This window comes from Eubalaena glacialis, chromosome 2 (assembly GCF_028564815.1).
Source record: "Eubalaena glacialis isolate mEubGla1 chromosome 2, mEubGla1.1.hap2.+ XY, whole genome shotgun sequence".
NCBI lineage: Eukaryota > Metazoa > Chordata > Mammalia > Artiodactyla > Balaenidae > Eubalaena > Eubalaena glacialis.
In genome coordinates, this window is record NC_083717.1 from 169,643,632 (window position 1) to 169,665,580 (window position 21,949).

A 21,949-nucleotide genomic window follows, 5' to 3' on the forward strand; every position below is an offset into this window, starting at 1 on the left:
TAGAGCTGTAGCTCTCTCCTTGATGATCCCGGGAAGTAGCTACCTCTCCCAGACAGAGTTGGGGTCAAATCCAGACATGTCTCAGCAAAACCCACTCTCCCCAGGGCTTGCTGGGATGGAAGGATAACTACAGCCCCCAGCCCCCAGGATCTGTCTAGGTGAGGGCAGGGTACACAAAGTTTGAGACAGAGGTGAACCGACAGGTAGCTTCTTAGGGAAGCAGCAGAAAGGTGGCAAGAAGCTGGCAGCAGCCCCTGAGAGGGCCCCGGCACCATGGACAATGACGACCCTCTTGAGCCTGAGACAAAAGGTGAAAATGCATCCCATTTCTCACCACTCAGGCCCTTCTGGCTGCCTCAGTGTAATGCCTAGTGACCACGTAGACCCGGAAGCCCCCTTCCCTCCTCTCCTGGGACCCTCTAGAATTGGGGTGATGTGTGACATTGACTTGACTTCGGGGCTTGCCAAACAGGGAGTGAGAAAGTTGGATGCAATGCTGTGCTGGAACTGGCTCATACCAGCTCTGGCTGACTTTAATTTTCATTCTGTGAGCTGGCCGATGTCATGTTGGTAGTTGGAAATCAGCCATGTTAGGAATATTTACACCACCTGAATTGGCTAACATTACAAAGCAGGATTTTTTTTTTTTCTGGAGAGCCAGTTAAACAGTTACCAACATTCCACTGGTTGGATGGAATTCTAAAATTGTTTATCTAATGAGGAAATTAAGAAATCATCACTTTTTGAGGGCTACGTCTGATGGCTAAGCTGCTGTATGTCTTCTAAATGTCTGACCACTGCTACTTCCACCCCTTGTCACACAGACCTTGTCTTATAGGCTGGGAAATAAATGTTGGAGCTTGGGTCTATGGACAAGGGCTGAGAAGGACACAAACCTGCATGGAATCATTAGGAACTCCACTATCTTAGAAACTGGGTGGTCAAAACTTGCAACCCGTGCCATGAATGCTCAGCCCACCCGAAGAGAGAAGGTTGGTTGAGTTCTGACAGGCCATCCAGTGGTGCAGCCTGGTTTCCTGAAACCATTGCATCCTGCTGACTTGGGAGGACGAGCCCTGGACTTTGTGTGGCTTTCAGAAGCCCAGGGCTGGTTCCAGATCAGTGGCCCAATGGCAGAAAAATCACATCTAGCAAGTGCAGGGGACTGGTGTGAGGGAAGCCCAGGACACTTGTATTTAATCATAGCAATTAGTTTCAATCCCAGGGAGATTTGCAAGCCCTTCCTTCTGCGTGGTCATAAATTTGGACTGGAAGGAAGAGAAGCTAGGTCAGATCCTCAGGAATCAAGTTATCCCTCTCACTCTCTGGAACTGCTTCTGTTCTGCTTTATTTTACACTTGACCCAAGTCACCTGCCCTGCCCCTTGCCCTCCCAGCATCATCTGTGCCTGCCAATGAGGAAGTCTAGGCATCAGCACACGTCCTTCCCCTGAAAGAGTAAAGCAGACCCTGAACCCCACCCGAGCTAATAAGAAGGAAAAGAAGGAGCAAGCAGCCAACGTCCAAGGCTGGCCCAACACAGGGGATGGGACAGGAGCGAGGCCTCCAGAGAACACGAAGGGCGTCTGGCACAGACGATTCAGCCAGGAGGCAGCTCTGTGTCAGGGAAAGAGGGCTCGTAGAGGGGAGACCCCCTGGCAGGGCTGAAGGCAGGCTGTAGTCCCTTGGCACCTTGAGCCACGCGAGGCTGAGGGACAAAGGTTGCAACCAGGACTCGGGTTGCAGATGAGAGAAACAGAGGCGCAGGGCAGCCAGTGGTGGGCTCCACCTGAAAGGCCAGCGGGTTTCATTTCCAGAATCAAGGAGATGAGTTTTTCTTCCAGATGAGAGTGACACCGTGTTGGCACGGCAGAGCAGTGACGAAACACTCTACTGTGAGGCTGAAGCCCCCATGGCTGTCGAAAAAGAGAAACCAGCCCGGGAGAGCTCAGAAACAGACCTTGAGATTGAAGGTGAGCGAGCGGGGGCCTTTGGCGGGTGAGGAGTGGCTTGCCTCCTTCCTCAGAAGCTGGAGAAATCGGTTTCCCAGTTGGCCAAGGCTCTGCCCGGTGGGACGTGCTGCAGAGGGAACAGGGCAGAAACACCTGTGCTCAGTTTTATGCCACGACCTCCCCAAGGCTGGCCCAGGGGCAGCAGCCTCTGCTGCCCCATGCTCGTGGCTGGACTCATGAGCAGAGGGGTCCCATCAGCTTGTTGAAAGCTGGAGCAATAAGTGAACAGGGGCTTCTGGTTTTCTGAACGTTTCCGCATGTGGCATCTTATGTCACCTTTGCAATAGTCCCGGGAGGTAGGCATTATTACCTGCCCTTTACAGAGGGGGAAACTGAGGTTTAGAAGGATTGTGTGAGTTGCCCAAGGCCACCGAGAGTTTGCCAATGTCTGCCGATCCCATGTTCCCCCCACCTTGTCGATCTACCTTCCCTATTCCATATTCCAGGGGCCCCTGGAGGATTTATGGCCCATCTTGCATCCTGGCGACGTTCCTCTACTCACATTAGAGTTCTTGTTTCCCCAGCTTGAGAGCCCCGTGTTTTCCCTCAACAAATCCAAGCGTGTCTGGGTATGGGGAGGGGTGCAGGCTGAGTTGGAGCAAAGACTCTGTTATTGCAAGCAACACCTCCACCCTCTTCTCCTTTCCAGTTTCCCCAAGGAAGGAAGTGCCAAAAAGGACACTTGGGAAGCAGGGCCAGAACAGTGCTGGCTCCACCTGATGGGCTGGCCCCAAACTTCCCGGGCTGAGGCTGGCCGGCCCAGTGGCCCTTTCCCTCCCGTGTCCCGGCGCTAGGTGGTAGGCTGTGATCAGCGGCAGCAGAGAGGCAGGGGAGGCTGCTCTGCCAAATTCCGCTGTGTCGCTGTCTCCATGGTTACCGCCCCCCCAGGGTCCACATACTTCACCCTCAACACAGACCTCCTCCCTTGCCTTCCTAACTTCTTTTCCGCTTCAAGGCTGCTGCTGATATTGCCTGCAACACTGAATTTTACCTGGTTGGCGGGGTGGCAGATGGAAACACTGGATGTTTTGTCCCAGACTCCAGCTTCTAGCTCATTGCCCCTCCCCACCACCACTCCCCGCAAGTGATAACATTGTTGCAAGCTGCCTCTAAAACGTAACCTAGGGAATACAGCTAGAAGGCGCCCGCAGAATCAACCGCAGCAGAGCGAGTGCCAAGGACAAAGCTGGGGGTCACCTACTCTGCTTTGGCAAACAGGAGCCCCTAACAACTGAATCTGGCACCAACTATTCTGTGCCGGACGGACACTCAGGGCTCAGCTCCTCCAGCTTCTGGTGCCCCTATAGCTGGTGCTGAGATGCTAGGAATGGGGCAGGAAGGGCTTCCTGGGATGAACTGAGACATGAGCCAGGAGGGAATAGCAAGCTGGTGGTGAGGCTACAGAAGAGGGGAAGTTGCTCGCCCACCACGTGCTGCTCTTCCTATACAACAGGCGATTTTGCACCCCAGGGGACACTTGGCAAACTGGGGGTGGGGTGAGGGGTGGGGGGATGCTACTAGAATCTCGTGGGCAGAGGCCAAGAATCCTGCCAGATATCTTACACTGCACGGAACAGCCCCTCACAGCAGAGAATTATCCAACTCAAAATGTCCTTAGTGCCGAGGCTGAAAAATCCTGGTCTGCAACCACTGGGAAAAGAAGGCCAATTTGCAGCTGTGCCTGCAAAATCAACTTCCTTGCAAAGACCTTGTCCTTTCACCAACAAAGCTTTCATTGTCCGTCTTAGAAATGTCTGGGGTGGGTTGGCCAAAGACTCTGAGATCTGAAGGAAAAAAACAGATGCTGGCTTAGACCCCCGCTGGCCACGGAAAGCCCTGTGTCAATAGAGCTTGCTTAATGAGGACAGTGCTGTGGGGCATCCAGAACCCAGGGAGGCCCTCTACCCACCGACCACGAGTCAGGATGGTCTAAAGCCCAAGGAATAAAAGCCCCCAAGAGGTTAGAATGGAGAGGAGCAGCCCCCATTCTGTTCATTGGTTTAAGCACTAATCAGCTATGTGTGATTTGGGGCTAGATCTGTCATTGGTAAAGTAGGGATGACAGTCCTTTTTGTGAGGAAAAATGACATGCAAGTCTTTGAAAGAAGCAAACCCACTCAAATGCAAGTTTGTTTCCGACGGATTTGGGGGTCTCTCCATCTTGCACTGATCTGCCACCTTCAGAAGCCCACTGTGTCCTACTTGGGCTTTTTCTAGTTGGTACTTCTCTAAATCTTTAGTAAAACTTTGTTTGTGGCTCACATTTTTACAGTGGTAGTGAAACTAAAAGTGCAATGGAGACTCCCTCAACCATCACAAATCACCAGCTTTTTGTCTGCTTGGCCTTTCAAAGCTGTCCTGAGGTGGGCAAGGATGCGCTCACACATCCGTGTGCTCAGTCACTAGATGCAGTCAACCTGGGAAGGTCGGGGCGGAGCACATTGTTTCTCCTAGGTAGCGTGGAGCCTAAAACCAGGGGCCTTCTCTCTTACCCAAAGGGAGATGTCCACGTGGGGCTTTCTGGATTTAGGGTCTCCCACCACTGGCTGACTTGCCAGTTGGAGCTGGAACATACACCCATAGGGACAGAGCCTCAGATAAGAGGGGACACCAGTCAGAATCGAATGTGGTCTGGGTTAACAGGGAGATAAGGCAAAGGTAGAAGAGAAACTCTACTTCATCCACTTGCATCTTTTTCTGCAGATACCGAGAAATTTTTCACCACCGGACAAAGGGAGCTGTACCTGGAGGCCTGCAAACTTGTGGGCGTAGCGCCCGTCTCCTACTTCATCCGGAACATGGAGGAGTCCTATGTGAACCTCAACCACCATGGGCTGGGCCCCAGGGGTACCAAGGCTATTGCTATAGCCCTGGTGGTGAGCATACCAGTGCGGGCACGTGAAGCCTGGCGGAAGTGGGGACTTGACAGGGTGGTAGGCCCAAGAGTCAGAGAGCCCCACCTTGGGACCCTGCATTGCAACCTCTATGCCCACCTTGCCCTAGACTCTGCATGACTACCAGTTGCTTTCCCCAACAGGCATGGATGCCCATTAGCTCCTGGGAAGGAGGCTGCTAGAGACCTGGGCCTTGGAAGTCTATGCTGTTTCCTATTCAGAAAGCAAAGGCACCAGCCTGTGGGCCCTGGAAAAGCAATTGGTCTGGGCTTGGGCCCAAACGCTAATGTGAGAACACAATGCAAAATGTCGGCCAGATCTCAATTCCAAAGCTCACCTTTGCCATAAATGAGTTCACTACTGAACCATTCCATTTGATGTCTGCCTTTTGCAATATTATATGTAAATCTTCAAGACCACACTGTAGAGTGGATCATGTTTTCCCACAGGAAGAATGTTCTCTCCCAGCTTGGCTTGAACGATAAGGACTTGTCCTTGAACTCATCATAGCTTTCTATAATTATAATTGATTATATACAAAACTGACTCCATCCCAGGAAAACAGAAAATGTAACAGGTGTATGTCAGCACAACACTGTTTGTTCACTTAGGACAGTAAAGAAAAATTTCGATTTTTAAAAAAAAGCACCCATTCTTGGAACCATAACTGCATTTGCACTTAGCGCATGCCCATTAAGAAGTCACATGACGTGAGACTGTGCTGCTCTCTGGGGAGGGGGAGGGAAGGGAGGGAAGGGCAGAGAAAGAACAAAGCCATCTTGAAATTTATGGAGCGTTGAAAGACTGATTAATGAAGTGTTAGGAATTCACCATTACCTCATGAGCTTCATGGAAAAAAATGGATAATAATAAAATCCACTCAGGACTTGGGCCACTTGTCTCTCAGTAACAGCAGTTTCTGTTTAGCGGGAGTTTTTCTTCTCTGATTCTTTGTATCATCCATTTGACAATCATTGTGACATTCCGATGTACTGAACTTTTATTTATCTTTGGTACTGTTTAACTTCTCACATGTTCTGTTTCCCTGGCTTAGAGGAAGAGTATTCCGATAAGAGGGATCATTTTCATACTTCTTTGGGTCTGTCCCTCCTCCACCTATCTCCATGCCCTTGGACTTGGTGGGCTATGAGCCCCTCGAGAGGAGGAAGGGTCTCTGTTCATCCCTGTTTCCTCGGCAGTTAGCACAGAGGGTGACAAATAGATACCCATGTGAAATGAATGTGAATGGACTTGGTGATCAGGCCACCTGCTACACCACATACTGTGCTGGTCCCCAGGATGACTCTGAAAGTGGTCCTTCAGCCCCTATTTCTGCTAAACGACACCTAGACTGGGAGGCCCCCTGAGCCATCTCGCTTGCCTTTGAGCACGACTGAATTTTCCCACCCCCGCAAGAGAGTGGAGGCCAGAAGACACTTCATGAAGGCCCTGGGGGACCATTCTGCCTCGCAGTAATTCACACTATCACACTTACCCTTTGCCTGAAATGGGAGCTACTTCTCTCACTGCTTTGTGTGCTTTGAAAACCGCTCAAATTCAAAGACATGTCTGTTCTCGGTGCCTTTCTGCACAGGGAATGAGGTGGAGAAGGGAAGGAGAAAAGTTCTGGTTAGAGCTAACCCCAGTCCCTCATGCTGCAACGCCAGTCATTTCCACTTGTCTTGCTCCCTGTGGGAATGCAGACTAACTTGGATGTAGATATTTATTTAAGATTTACGTTCCAGCTCCTTCTAAACAGCCTTGAGGCAACATCCTGACTGTCAGAGAGTACCAGACAACCCTTAAGCCTAAACTAGAAGAAAGGCCTCTGAAGGAAGCAGGCACAGTAAAGGCGTTATGCTTAAATACCCTTCTTAAACAGCACGTTCTCCTTAAACTTGGAGTAGATCACAGGCCTCTCTCCTTAAAGCTAAATAGTTAAAATCTGTTCAGCTCACCCTTGTGCCTCATCTTTTTCAGGACTTTATTTTAATGTCCCTTTTCTAAATCCCCCTTGGTACCCCTTTTGGGGAGGGAGGTGCCCAGAATAAGCATGTCATCCTAGCGAAACTCACTGGGATGGCTTGTCCCCTGTGCTATTCTCCTGTTCCTAGCCGCTCCTCCAGAATTGCTAGCCTGCATCTCTGTACCCTCTGATGTGGCTGGGATGTCCGAGAGGGGTGATGGGCTCTGGGCAGGGGCAGGGAACTGACTAAGTCACCAACTACCTCTGTCTCTCTCCCCCTCCCCTTGTGGTGGCTGAAGTCCAACACGACTGTTGTCACGCTGGAGCTGGCAGACAATTGTATCACGGAGGAGGGCATCTTGAGCCTGGTGGAGATGCTGCAGGAGAACTACTACCTGCAGGAGATGGTACTGTGCCCTGTTCTACCAGTTCCTACAACCATGCTTAGAATCTCAGAACACACTTCAGACAAGCCAGAGTCCCCTGCCTGAGCCCAGGCCAGCCTCCAGGCTTTCTGCAGTCAGTCTGGGGCCTCCCCTCCCCTGGAGGCGACTTCTCAGAGGAGGTTCCGCACATGAGAGCCTGGCCAGGGGCACTGTGTTCCCTGTGGCCGTACGAAGCCCTGAGAAACCATTTCCGTCTGGATCTCATAAGCCCCTAAATGGACAAACTTGCTTCTTTAGAGTTGCCTTAATGTAAACTTTCTTAAAGAAAATAAAGCCATGAAATAATTTCATAAAATACAGTGTGCCTGGAGACAGATGGTGGTGATGGTCGCACAACAATGTGAATGTACTCAGCCCATTGAATTGTACACTTAAAAACGGTTAGGATGGTAAATGTTGTGTTACGTCTATTTTACCACAATTTTAAAAATTAAAAAAAGAAGGGGAAAGACAATTAAGATGATAATGGCTGGCTTATATAAAGTCCCTCCCACTCGCCTGTAAGAACTATGTCCGTTGATACCCCTACTACTTCTGAGCACAGTGATTCATGCTCGTGAACCAGTGAAGGGGATTACAATGATTGCTTACTCTAAATTCATTTTTCAATTGTTTCATGCCAAACCCTCCAAATAAAGTTGTCTTAGGTTTCAAAAAAAAAAATAATACAATGTGCTTATCTAAAATACCAGGGCTAAATCGGGGAGGTGGGGAGTCACTGAGGTCAACTTCAGAGAACTGAGGTCGGCCTGAGGGCTTCACGGTGAAGCATTAGAAAAGCCAGAGTTCCTCTCCTCCTCCTCCTCCCCTTTGCACCACCCTAACCCTTCCCATCCTTTCACCCCAGCCCTGCTCTCCCCACCCCACCCCTACTCCCTCAGTGTAGGCCTCAAGTAAGCCCCCACCCCCATCATTTGTTCATGAGGGCCCTTTGGTGGGATTGTCACATACTTAAGTGTTCTCTTGCCTTTTAGAATATTTCCGACAATGATCTTGGTTTGGAGGGGGCCAGAATCCTCTCTGAGTTCCTCCAGAATAACACCTCTTCACTCTTTAGTCTTCAGCTTTCAGGTGAGCCTATGAAGGAGGAGGGGGAGGACATTGGGAATGTAATGGAGAGAAGGGTCAGAGCAGAGAGATCCAGGGTCTAACTGAGCCAGACCAGGTCCTGTTGATTTCAGACACCAGAACACTGCGTCTACACCCTGCTAGGTTCTTCCAACCATTCTCGTCCCCTCTCCACAAACACACTGGCTTCACGGCTGTCCTGGACAAGCGACTTCTGATTCACTTTGCAATATTCCCACCTCTGCTGGAAAGTCTCTACCCCAGATACCTGCACAGCTCCCGCTCCCCCTTCATTCCTGCCTCCGCTCACAAGTCATCTCCTTAAGGGGACTTCTCTGACCTATCAAAGCAGCACCTCTCCGTCACCATCACTCTCTAACCTGTTTCTCTTCCTGGTTTTTCTTAACAGCACTTATTACTACCTGACCCCCTGTAGTATAACTAATTTTTAATTAGTTTATTATCAGTCTCTCTCACAGGAAAAAAAAAAAGTCACTTGAGAACTCTATTACCCACAGACCTGCCCTCACTCAGGTTTATGGTTTGCATTTATACTATCTGCAGGGTCCTGGAATCCCTGTGGCAGGAAATGAACATGCAAAGTGGTCCTATGTTGGTAATACCTTGGGGCACCCAACAGAAACAAACATAAACCTCTGACAGGCTCCAGGCTGTTGGGGGTTCCCACAGATAAAGCTCCGCTAAAGATGGGCTCACAGTCCAAAATTGCAAAACAAGGAAACACCATAAGAGCTGTCAGACTCAACAAGTAATAGCATGGGACCCTCAAGAACTTCAGGAAATAACATTATCCTATATAGAGTATAAATTGAGTGACCATAAAATTTATCCATCAAACTGCACAGGAGCACTATCAATTAACTGAAACTTCTAGTAAATAGATATCTTGCACCCAACTCTAAATCAAGTTTGATATGATTAAGAACATAAAACATTCAAGAACAAGTCACTATTTTTTAATAGATCCCCCCCAAAATAGAACTTCTACAAATGAAAAATATATAACTATTGAAATTAAAGACTCAATGGATAAATTCAACAGCAAATTAGATACAGTGAATAAAATTAGTGACCTGGAAAATAGATAAAAGGATATTTTATCTATCTTTGCAGTATAGAAAGATAAAGATATAGAGAATACAAAAGATAAAAATATAAAGGAATGAATAGACTCAATATAGCTAATAGGTGGTCCAGAAGAAGAGAATGGGTGAACAACAATATATGAGCAAATAATAGCTGACATGTTTCCTGATCTGATGAATTCTCAGATACAGGAATCCTAGTGAGTCCTAAGTACAGTAAAGTAAAAAGAAATCCACAACTGAGTATATCATAGTAAAAGCACCTAAGATAAAAAGATCTTAAAAGTATCCAGAGAGAAAATACAGAAACAGAGGTTATGTATTTTTTAATATAAATGTTATGACGTATTAGATATTATTCTCCAATTTTCCTTTTTTCCCCTCTAAATATATCTTGGATTTTTTCTATGGCAGAACCGATAGATTTATCTCATTGTTTTGAACTCCTGGGTAGTTTTTCATGGTATGGATATAGCATAATTTATCTAATATCCCCTTTTTGAAGGGGAGCGCATTTAGGTCATCTCTAGCTTTTCAATCTTCCAGATAATTTTTAAAGTATTTTCTTATCCATGCATCTTTTGAGCACATGTTCTAGTATTTCTACAGACACCCAGGAGCAGAATTATTCAATATAAGGTATACCCGTTTTAGTGAAGTTAAAAATTAATTTCCAAATTTCCCTTAAGAAGACTATACCAGGTTATAATTCCACCAGTGGAATGTCTGTTTCCCCTATATCTCCACCAGAAGTGTTATTACCAAGCTGTTTGTGAACCAGACGGTTAAGTGTGTTGAAGTCACAGTACTTGGGTTCAGATCCCAGCTTTGACACTAGGCAATTTATTTAACCCTTCTGTGACTCACTTTTCTCATTTATAAACTAGGGACAATTATATTACCTATCTCAGGCAGTGATTGTGAGGATTACGTTAATTAAAATCTGAATCACCTAGAACAGTACATAGGATGCAAGTATTCAATAACTGTTCACCACTATTATTATCTTTATTACATTCCCACATTACTATTGAAATAGAACATCTTTTCAGATGCTTATTTTCATTTTAATTTCTTCTTCTAAGAAATGGCCAATTGTTGTATGGGGTTGTTTGTATTATTAAGTGTTTCGCACTCTTTATACACTACAGATACTCATACTTGAATGTTACATATGGCTTTCTTCATGGTGTTTTCTTACATGAAAGTTTGTATATTTACTGTTGTCAAGTTCATCAGTCTTTTCTTTTATGGATTTAATTTTTGTAGTCTTGCTTAAAAAACGGTTTCCTACTTCAGATTTAAAAATATTTTTCTTTACTTTCTTCAAATATTTTTGTAATTTTGTTTTTTTCCACGTAGATCTTCAATATACCTAGAACTTATTTTTGTTCATGGCATTAGGTAGTAGTCAAACATTCTATTTCCAAAACTCATAGCCAGGTGCCCCAGCATCATTAGTTGAATAATCTACCCTTAACTAATTTGAATGTCATCGTCTATTAAATTCCCATATAAATATAAGTTCCTTTCTAGAGTCTCTATCTCACTTCATTAATCTATTTCTATGCCAACGCTGTACTGTTTTAGTATGCTTAGAATGTTAAAATTATAATATGCTATATAATATAATAATTAGTTGTAATTAAAATGATATATCAAGTATGTAATATTCAATATATTAGTTTTATAATTATATGATATGCTATAGTATATTTTATATTTGAGTGGACAAAGTCTGACCTTTTTCAAAGTAATCTTGGCTATTCTTGTGTGGTTTCTCCTCCAGTTGAATTTTAGAACCATTTTGTCAAGTTCCATTAAAAAGAAAACTTACTGGGATTTTAGTTGGGGTTATATTTAATATTCTAGGTAAATTCAGGAAAGAATTGACATATTTAAAGTATTGAATATCTTCATTTAAGAACATGGTTTCTTCAGGTCTTTTTTATGTTCTTCAATAAATTTTATAGTTTTACTTCATTATAAGTCATGCATATTTCATATTAGCTTTATGTCTAGGTCTTTTATCATTTTATTCTTATGAGAATAGAATGTTTTTCTATCACATTTTCTAATTATTATTGGTATGTTTGAGAGCTATTAAGTTTTGTACACTGAGCCTATTAACAATCACTTGATTGAATTATCTTACTGGTTCTAACATTTTGTTAATTTTCTTGGATTATTTAGGTAGGTGATCATGTCTGCAAACAATGGAAGTTTTTGTCTCTTCTTTACAATATTTATAGCTCCTAGAGAGGTTTCTGGTTGTATTGGCTAATACTTTTAATATAACATTAATACAGAAAGCTCTTTGCAAAAATACAAATTTCCCAGGCTGCTGAATCAGAATATTTAGGGAGAGGGGTCTAAGAATCTGTATTTTATCAAGCTTCCCAAATGATTTCTTACAGCCAATGCACTGTTGGTAACCAATGGTATAAACACAACAATTTGAATAATAGATTGCCTAATTTTATACATTGAGTAGATTATTATCTCATTTTATTGCACTGGTACCAGAAACAACCAAAGAAGTACTTGTGTTTCAGTGGGTTCATTCATTTGTTCATTCATTCAGTAAGGATTTACTGAGCACCTGTTATGTGCCAAGTACTTTTCAGGTGCTAGAGACATAGAGCTTTTTAAGGATTCAAAGGAGAAATTTGGGGGTAAGAGTTTGTGTCATTTATTCTCCAGGAATCACCAATGTTTTAGATTGCTTAGCAATCTAGGGCTAGGGTAAGGTAAGGGAGGCACTCACCTCAGCCACAAAACTTAAGGGGCAACAAAAAAAACTCAGTAACCAAGTAAGTAATATCATAATGCAACATTTTTAAAAGTGAAAATTAATGCAAAAACAAATCCATGATGAAAAAAAAATCAACACTTTAAATAAAAAACAGGATCCAACAGGGACAGATTGGGGTGAGGTGAGTGAGGTCTGGCCATGCAAGTACAGGGTCAGATCCTGCTTTTATTTAAAATTTGGTTCATCATAGATGCTTTTGCATTGATTTGGATTTTAAAATATTAAGATATTACCCATCGTGATTACTGAGATTTTCAAGTGCCTCATTCATCCCTCTAGTCCCAAACCCTGCTGCTCAGACTTGGATTAGCATTTTTATAATGTTACACATTTTAGGCGCTAGGCTAGGGGTTGATGCTGTCAATGGATGGGTATGGTGTACCATACCCCTGGAACTCCCTGGACAGTCATGGCAGAGAGAGAAGGGAAGGACTGTTAAAGAGATGGTAACTGGTTGCTTTTTTTCCCCTGTGTTCGCCTATGCCCAAACATTTGCTTTAAGTACTTGCCACCTTTTCTACGTCTGATTGTTCCAAAGGCAAGAGACTGGCAGGGCTAGGATATGGAGAGTAAGGGAGCCTTAGTCTGGAGAACATTGCTAATGCCCCCCTTCACTACAGGAAATAACTTCAAGGAAGAATCCGCAGAGCTGTTTTGCCAAGCCCTGTCGGTAAGAAGCAAGGGGTGGGTGCAGCCAGCCATGTGAGAGATGCCCTGGGAGATGGGTGGCTCTGAGCATAGGGAAGTGAGGCTACTTGCCTGATTTAGGGAGCTGGCGAGTGTTTAGACTCCACCAATCCTATCAAAAACCTCAGCAAGTGGTAGGACTGTTTGGATGGTGCTAAATTCTCGCAGCAATCATCAACAGTTCAGCAGGAAATGAACAAGAAATTGTCCTCAGTCTAAGAACACTAGTCTACTTAATTTTTGGCATATGGGGGCCCACACTGTTCTAAGAGAGGTACTTGCAGTCACAAAGAAGACAAAAATTACCTCTCTCTGCACTGTTTCTTCCTCTAGACCAATTACAGAATTAAGTCGCTGGATCTCAGTCACAACCAATTCTCTGATAAGGCAGGAGAGTACCTGGGGCAGATGCTGGGTGAGTCTTCCGCGGAGGGAGGAGCCAGCAAAGGAGAGGGACATGGGGTATGACGGCTTGTCAGAGCTGCATCTCCGGTTTCTTATTGTTACTGAACGTTCTGGTTATAAAAAGTGATGTAAACCACACCCAAAGTACACTTTGAATGGAGCAGACACCTGAATGTGGGAAGTAAACTTTAAAATGATTAGAAGAACGTAGAGAGAAGTAACTTGCTGACTTCAGGGAGACTACAGATTATTAAACAGAAATGGGCAGAAACTGTAACAAAATAGTGGCAGAAACTGTAACAAAAACGATTCATATATTTGACAACAGTAAGTTTAAAACTTGCATGTGATAAAAGACATTGTGGGGCAATGATAGAAAACAAGCGATAGCTAAGGAGTAGAAATGTGCAGCATTTGTGTAATATAAAAGATTACTCTTCAGAATATTGATAAAAGATCCTATAGCTCCATTAGGCAGTGATAAATACTCCCAATAAAACAGTGGTCAAGGGACTTCCCTGGTGGCGCAGTGGTTGAGAATCTGCCTGCCGATGCAGGGCACACGGGTTCGAGCCCTGGTCTGGGAAGATCCCACATGCCGCGGAGCAACTAGGCCCGTGAGCCACAACTACTGAGCCTGCGCGTCTGGAGCCTGTGCTCCGCAACAAGAGAGGCCGCGATAGTGAGAGGCCCGCGCACCGCGATGAAGAGTGGCCCCCGCTTGCCGCAACTAGAGAAAGCCCTCGCACAGAAACGAAGACCCAACACAGCCAAAAATAAATAAATAAATAAATAATAATTTTTTTAAAAAAATCAAATTTTAAAACAAATTTAAAATGAGACAGACTACATTCTGTTTTAATATGGTTACCATCATAATATATATGCAGCTTTTAAAAAAATCTTTATTATTATTAAAGCTACCAAATATAAGATGATTACTATGTGACAGACATCAATACTAGGCTTTTTACATCAATCCTCACAAAAAAAACCTTGTACAGGTTAACGTCTCTATTTTATAGGTAAGAAAACAGAAGTACGGGAAGGATAAGTAACCTGTTTAAGGTCACAAAGCTAGTAAGTGTTGAGAACAGAATTAAAATTTTAATTTTGTGGCCATTTAAGAGAGGCAGGCTTGCAAGGTTTAACTTAAGGGACTTCCCTGATGGTCCTGTGGTTGAGACTTTGCCTTCCAATGCAAGGGGGGCAGGTTCGATCCACGGTCGGGGAGCTAGGATCCCACATGCCTCGCGGCCAAAAAAGCAAAATATAAAACAGAAGCAATATTGTAACAAATTCAATAAAGACTTTAAAAATGGTCCACATCAAAAAAATCTTTAAAAAAAAAAAAAGGTTTAACTTCAGTGAGGGACTTGGCACAGAAGAGGAGAGAAAAATAAGAATAGGATGAGGGAAACAGGCAGGGAGAGAGAATGAAGGCAGAACAAAAGTTTGTTCTCAATATAATAGAAGGTATTGTGCACTTTCCTGAAAGTCTGTCCTGGTGGTAGACACAAGAGAAAGACACGATCAGTACAGAGTGCTCTGTCCATAAAAAATAAAACAAGGGCTTCCCTGGTGGTGCAGTGGTTAAGAATCTGCCTGCCAATGCAGGGTACACGGGTTCGAGCCCTGGTCCGGGAAGATCCCACATGCCGCGGAGTAACTAAGCCCGTGCGCCACAGCTACTGAGCCTGCGCTCTAGAGCCCGCGAGCCACAACTACTGAAGCCCACGCGCGTAGAGCCCGTGCTCTGCAACAAGAGAAGCCACCGCAATGAGAAGCACGCGCACCGCCAACGAAGAGTAGCCCCCACTCGCCGCAACTAGAGAAAAGCCCGCTTTCAACAACGAAAACCCAACGCAGCCAAAATTTTTTTTAAAAAATAAATAAATAAAAAAAACAGAATAACACATTTTTCCTAGGCCTGAAGGCGATTCCTCCCACTCAGTAATCCTTCAAGAGCACTTTAGTCTCTCCTTCCAACTGTGTCCTCAGCACATCCGCCCTCCCCAGATAAAAATAACAATGATGAAGTATTTAAATAGGATGCTTTCCCAACCCTATGTAGCACGTGAGCAAAAGCATCTTTAAGTTAAAAAAATGTGCAATTTCTGTGCAAACCCAACTTCGAGACAAGCCTGATGCCTCCGCACTTCAACCTGGCTGTATCCCTAAAGCTCTCCTGGATGGAAATTCTGGGGCCTCCACTGCTCCCTTAGGTCTCCATGAAAAAGACATCATGTGATACCACACGCCATGCCCATCACAGTGTCCCTATGTAAATACAAGGTTTGCCATGCTCTCTCCATCTGTTTTAATGGTTGTGTAATTTTCCACCAGATGGATATTTATGTTATGCTTTACCCTTCCCCTGTGAGTCACAAACCTTACGTTCATAAGTGATGCCAGGGAAAACATCTACAAGCATGTCGCTCTTCTTAAATCCTATACTGTCTCCTTAGGAAGAGTCTCAGGGGTGATATTGCTGTGAGATAGAGTAAACAGATTTTAACAGGAAAATGTCTGTAACCAGATAGTATTTGCCAAATAGAGTATACCATTTGCTTGCCACCTGCAATGTATGAGTATTTTACTACGTTGTTGCCAGCCTTGGGAATCATCTTAGAATTTTGTGTTTAAATGAATAACTGACAAATTATTACCTCCGTGTTTTGCTTTGCATGAGGATTGAGCGATCCTTATCCCCAATGTGATGGACCTCTGCCAACCCTAAGACTGGGTTCTCTGGGGTGTGGTGGATACTGAGATGACTCCTTCCCTCCCACAGCCCTCAACGTGGGGCTCCAGTCGCTGGACCTGAGCTGGAACCACCTCTACATCCAGGGAGTGGTGGCCCTGTGCAGCGGTCTCCGGGTAAGCACTCCGGGAGTGGTGTGTTGAGCCCCGGTGAGGACGGCCAAGCCCTGGAGTCAGCCATCTTGAACCCCTTCCCCATGGGTAAATTCACCCTGCTGAAACCTAGTTGGCATCTTTGGGGGTACTTCAAGGCGGCAGTTTAACTAGGGGGTAGGGAATGACCTCAGCCCAAAGGGAATGAGCCTCAAGAGTACTTGAGACTCTGAGCCCAGCTGGGAGGGATCTGGAAAGATCTGGCTGATCTCCCTCCTGGGGACCACTGAGCACCCTGTCTGGATGACAGCAGGGGACAAAAATTGGGGCCCGTTGGCTGGATGAGTTGCATGCAGTCTTCATGCTGGTGCTGTTCTCCCTTCTCCCTGCAGGCTAATGTGTCCCTGAAGAAACTGGATCTCTCCATGAACAGTTTTGGAAACGAGGGGGCTGCAGCCTTAGGGGAGGTCCTCAGACTCAACAACTCCCTGGCCTACCTAGACCTCAGCAGCAACAACATCAGCAATGAAGGGCTGTCCAAAATCAGCAAAGGATTGGAGTTGAATGAAAGCCTCAAAGTTCTGAAGGTAGTCTTCACCCGAGCTGGGAACGGGACATCTTGTGCATGCATTTGTGTGTGTGTGTGTGTGTGCCCGTGCATTCATGTGTGTGTCCATGCCTCCATGTGTGTGCATCTGTGTATGTGTCCCTACGTCCATGTGTGTGCATGCACGTGTGTGTCTGTGTGTATTGGCGTGGGGGCAGCAGGACGATGGGGCTGGATGTTGCTGGAGAGAAAATCTACCTTGTGCTTCGTATGTGCGTACGTTCCTGGCTGTCTCTCTGCTGTAAACCCAGTGTCACCCTCTGCTCTCACCTGGCACACGGTAGGGTCTTCCTTGCTCCCATCTGGGTCTCCTCCAGTTTCTTTTTTTTTTCTTTGCTGAGACGGCTGTGGGATCTTAGTTCCCAGACCAGGGATTGAACCCCAGCCCTGGCAGTGAAAGCGCTGAGTCCTAACCACTAGGCCACCAGGGAATTCCCTCCTCCAGGTTTTCTCCACACTGTGGCCAGAGTGTGCATTCTGAGCATAAACCTGACTTCCATCCCCACCCACACCTACTCTCCTCCCACTTAGGCCCCCTCGACCATGGCCTCCATTGCTCAAATCCAGTTCTCTCACCCTGTGTGCTTCTCCAGCCTCAGTTTACCCCCCACTCTCCCCTGAACTCCAGCCATGGCCTCAGGGTCTTTTTTCATCTCCCTTCCCGCAGGGCCTGCAGTGCTCCCTCCACTGGCCTCAATTGCTGGTCTGCCTCAGAGCACAGCTGGAGCAGCAATTCCCCAGGGACCCTGCAGGAACCCTCAGATCCTGTTTACCCCTTCACGCAGAACTTACCAGAGTTTTTCCTTATACTCTCATTTGAGTGACTATTTGACTGTCTGTCACCACTAGTTCGAAAGTTTTCTGAGGACAAAGACGTGTTTGGCTTTGCCTATTACTATATCCCCCGTACCTAGCAGAGTCCTGGGCATAGAGTAGATGCCCACTGAATATTTATTAAGTGAATGAATGAATACATATTTCATTTTAAATCAATTTGCTCATAGATGCTAATTTATAACATAGAAGCTCATGGGAAGTTGGGAACTGATGTAAGATGAGGACTTCTATTAATAGGTCCCCTTTCTGGGACTCCTACCACAAGCCAGGTTCCATATCAAGTGATTTGCCTCCTTCTTCATGGCCCAGCCCTACCAAGTGGGCTCCAATAGCCCCACTTGTCAGATGAGAAGACTGAGGCTGTGTGACTTGTCAGGCCGTGCAGCTAGCAAGAGGCAGAGGGATGTCAGCTCTACCTGGCTTTCCACTGCAGCTCCAACTCCCGCAAGATGTGGAGGTGACTCGGGGGGACCAAAGACCTGGGGGTGCTGGTGGAAGAAGAACGGGAGTTAGGAATCAGTGAAGGTGAGCCACCATCCGAGAGGACAGCCACCTTAGAGTTGCTGAGGTGACGACAGGGAGTCAGATTCCAACCAGTGGAGGGAGCGTGGTGACTGCAGACCAGACCAGGTGGCCGTCTAGTGACTGGGGGAGCTCAGAGGCCGGCCTGGCTGGAGGGGCACCAAGTATGACTCAGAGAAGAGAGACTGACCCAGCCTGCAAAGGACTGAGCCTCGGTCGGTGGCCAATGAAGCCAAGGAAAGTTCAGAGAATCTGAATTTTAAGACTGAAATGCTGCCTCAGCAAAATGGCAACAGGGATTTTCTCTGGTTAGTGGGATATAGGCGATTTTAACATTTTTTTCTACTGCTTTTTAAATTTTTTCTACGATGACCAAATATTTTAATTTTTTAAATTGTTTTAAAAGTGAAAGAAAAAAAAGCTTAAAATATACCTTTTAGTTTGGTCATATGTGGAGGCCACATGAGTTTTGCCACAGGAATTATCTGTTGCTCTCCACAGCCAGCCCCAGCCCTCCTTTTCTTAATCTTGGAAAAATAAGGAATTCCACCCGCACGTGAGTCAAACCAAAGATTCTAGATGCTAAGCCCTAGGAGGGCAGGGCTCCAGGCTGTCTTTTCTCACTGGAGTACTGAAAGAGCCTGGGAACCCCCTGACATAGAGTTTTGGTCAGCCTCATCAGGAAACCATCAGCTGAAAGCCTTCAATAATAGTAAATAATATTCATTGGCTGTTTACTATGTACCATGCACTCTTTTGAATGCTTTACCTGAAGTTATGTACTGACTCCTCTGCGCAGCCCTAGGCGATAGGTACACGGTAGTCAGGAAACTAACACAAGACCAGAAAACTAGTAAGCAGAGCCAATGGGCTCCGTGCTCCCTGCTGTTAACCTCCACACCACGCCTCAGTGGCTCCCAGTACCATTGAGATAAAGCCCTGAGTACTTAGCTAAGCCCCCAAGGTCCTGTGCAATCTGACCCATCACAGCTCTGTAGCCTCACGCTCTCTGTTCCTGCTCATGAAACGTTTACTTTTGCCCACACACCTCTGCACCTTTGCACTTGCCTTCCCTTGTCTTCTTTGGTGCACCTTATTCCCTCCTCTGGTCCTGTCTGCCTTCTTCATCCCTAGCTAATCCCCATTAGTCCTGCAAGGCTTAGCTCAAGTGTCCCCTCCACCATACTGGATGCCCCTTTCCTCGTTTTCTATGGTACCAGTGGGTACCTCTGTCATTGCCATCATCGCACTTCAGATGTCATTTGCTTGTTTGCCTGTGTCCCCCTCTAGAGTGTAAGCTACCTGAGGGCAGAGATCTTGTCATGTTTGCCTGTGCATCCCTCAGTGCTTAACCCAGTGACTGGCACGTGGATGTTTGTTGGATGGATATTTGGATGGATGGATGGATGGATGGATGGATGGATGGATGGATGAGCAGTGAGATGGACAAGTGAATGGATGACAAATAGACAGGGAGATGGGTGCTTACAGAGAAGTCTGGGAGGAAGACAGAGATTGTGATTTGATGGGAGGAAATGGAAACCATGCTCTGAGCCAGCCTCTCCTGTCCTCATCTCTGCTTCCTTCTGCCTCGCCCTTCCTCCCACAGCTTTACCTGAACCCTCTAAGTATGGATGGGGCTGTGTTACTTATCCTGTCCATCAAGAGGAACCCCAAATCCAAGATGGAGGATATCGACATTTCCGTAAGTGATCAAATTGTTTGCTTGCACTTGGCAGCAAGCCAGTTACCATGGCCACTGTGCCAGGTGCCAACAGCTCTAGCCCTCAGGGCCCTCACAGAACTGCTCCATGAAAAGGCTACTCCTTTTAGAGTACAACTCTGCCCCTTCCAGAGGTCCTTTCCGTAGGAGTAGCCATTCGGTCAAAAACATCATGGTGTGAAATTATTTACCAGATCCTGGGAACCCAGGACCTGCACCCCCAACAGTGGGCCTGAGGGCAGAGAGGAGGAACACCAGAAGCAAAGGCAGGGGGACCCCCAGAACAGACTTGTCTACCGTCAGCTTTGTCAATGGATGGCTTTGGGCCTTAGAATGCTTCCAGAATCACAGAATTTTTAGACTTGAGTATTAAAACATGTACAGACCTTTCATTTCATGACTCAGCCTACTCAGAGTAGTATTTGAGTGTAAAAAAACCTTGATGGAGGAGGGAAGCCTGAGGAGGTGACTCCACTCTGCCAGCTACTCTCGCCGGAATCATCCTAGAGGTGGGAGCTGGTGCCAACAATATCCTATACTTATCTACTACTCTATACTCTTTTTTTAGCCCCAAAGTCATTTTATAGACACCAGTTCATTTAATCCTACCCTGGGAGGTAGGTAGAGTGTATCCATGACCTAGGGCTGCCATGGCGAAGTACACAAACCAAGTGGCTTAAGTGACAGAAATTTACTGTCTCACAGTTCTGGAGGCTAGGAGTCCAAGATCAAGGTGTTGGTAGGGTCGGTTCCTCCAGAGGGCTGTGAGGAAGAATCTATTCCTGCTTCTCTCCTAGCTTCTGGTAGTTTGCTGACAATCTTTGCTGTCCCTTGGCTTGTAAAAATATCTCCCTAATCTCTGTCTTCAGCCTCAGTGGCTTCTCCCTGTGGGCATGCCTGTCTCCATATCCCAGTGTTCCCTTTTTTATAAGGATACCAGTTATATCAGATTAGGGCCCACCCTAATGACCTCATTTTAACTTGATCACCTGACAAGACCCTATTTCCCAATAAGGTCACATTCACAGGTACTGGAGGTTAGGATTTCAACATTTTTTTTTTGTGAGGGATATAATTCAACCCATAACAAGTACTTTTCCTCATTTTCCCATTTTACATGTAAGGAAACTGAAACAGAGAGGTTAGGTCACTTGCCCAGGACCACACAGCAAGTGAGAAACACAGCAAGGAGTAAATGCAGGGCTTCTGCCTCCTATTCTAGAGTTCTGTAAAGGTACAGTGTTAAAGTCCTTTTACATTTGTTTAATGCCACACTAATGTGATGTTTTGTTAAGATTTTAATACCTTACAATTCTATCAGTGATGATATTTTGCATTTGAAACCCAAGCTTTTTGGAACTGAATAATAAGTAAAATTTGCCACCGATTTTAAAACATTACAAAAACATACCTGCTTTTCTTTTCACTTTGTTCCCTCGCCCCTTCCTCCCTGCCCCAGGCTCCTCCCTGTGCTCATGGGTCTACCTCTTCAGAGGCCCTCTCCACCTTCATCCTACAGCTCTGACCTGCGCCCCGTGAAGCTGCCTCTGAATCTCAACCACAGGTCCCCAGTTTGTTAGCATTTGGCTCCTCCCCCCGCCCCCCGCAGTGCAGGTTGGAAGGTATGAACCCCAGCACTGCCTGTCTGAGGAAATGTTAGAAATGGCGCTGTTTAGGCCCCGAGATGGCATATAAACCCATGAGCTGGGATCTCACTGCCACTCCACAAGCCTTCCAGAACAAATAGGTCTGAATTGGCCTTTTCCTTCCCTTTTGTCAACGATGCCGCCATAACTCTAAGTGGTGTTGGAATCCCTTCATTGTAGATGCTTCTAGAACTTTCTCTAGAATATCTCTAAAGGGGAGGGAGTAAGTCTTCAGCCCTTAAGCATGGATTTAATTCTTTGAAATGACAAAAGATAATGAGAACCACATCTGAGGAGTGAAGCAGGTCAATCACACTGAGGGAGGCCAGGTTTGATCAAACACCATTTCACAGACCACAT

The 21,949-nt window shown here is 45.8% G+C and overlaps 1 protein-coding gene across 1 annotated transcript in view; it reads left to right on the forward strand.

The window, feature by feature from the left end:
• The first annotated feature begins 273 nt into the window (after window positions 1–273).
• The window catches only part of LRRC74A (leucine rich repeat containing 74A), a 40,492-nt gene continuing 18,816 nt past the window's right edge, over window positions 274–21,949 (forward strand). Inside the window, exons 1-10 of the mRNA XM_061181494.1 lie at window positions 274–310; window positions 1,844–1,972; window positions 4,715–4,887; window positions 7,171–7,278; window positions 8,292–8,388; window positions 12,927–12,976; window positions 13,327–13,408; window positions 16,193–16,278; window positions 16,647–16,841; window positions 19,830–19,925. Of these exons, the coding sequence (XP_061037477.1) occupies window positions 274–310; window positions 1,844–1,972; window positions 4,715–4,887; window positions 7,171–7,278; window positions 8,292–8,388; window positions 12,927–12,976; window positions 13,327–13,408; window positions 16,193–16,278; window positions 16,647–16,841; window positions 19,830–19,925 (1,053 nt within the window). The remainder of the gene's footprint in view (window positions 311–1,843; window positions 1,973–4,714; window positions 4,888–7,170; window positions 7,279–8,291; window positions 8,389–12,926; window positions 12,977–13,326; window positions 13,409–16,192; window positions 16,279–16,646; window positions 16,842–19,829; window positions 19,926–21,949) is intronic.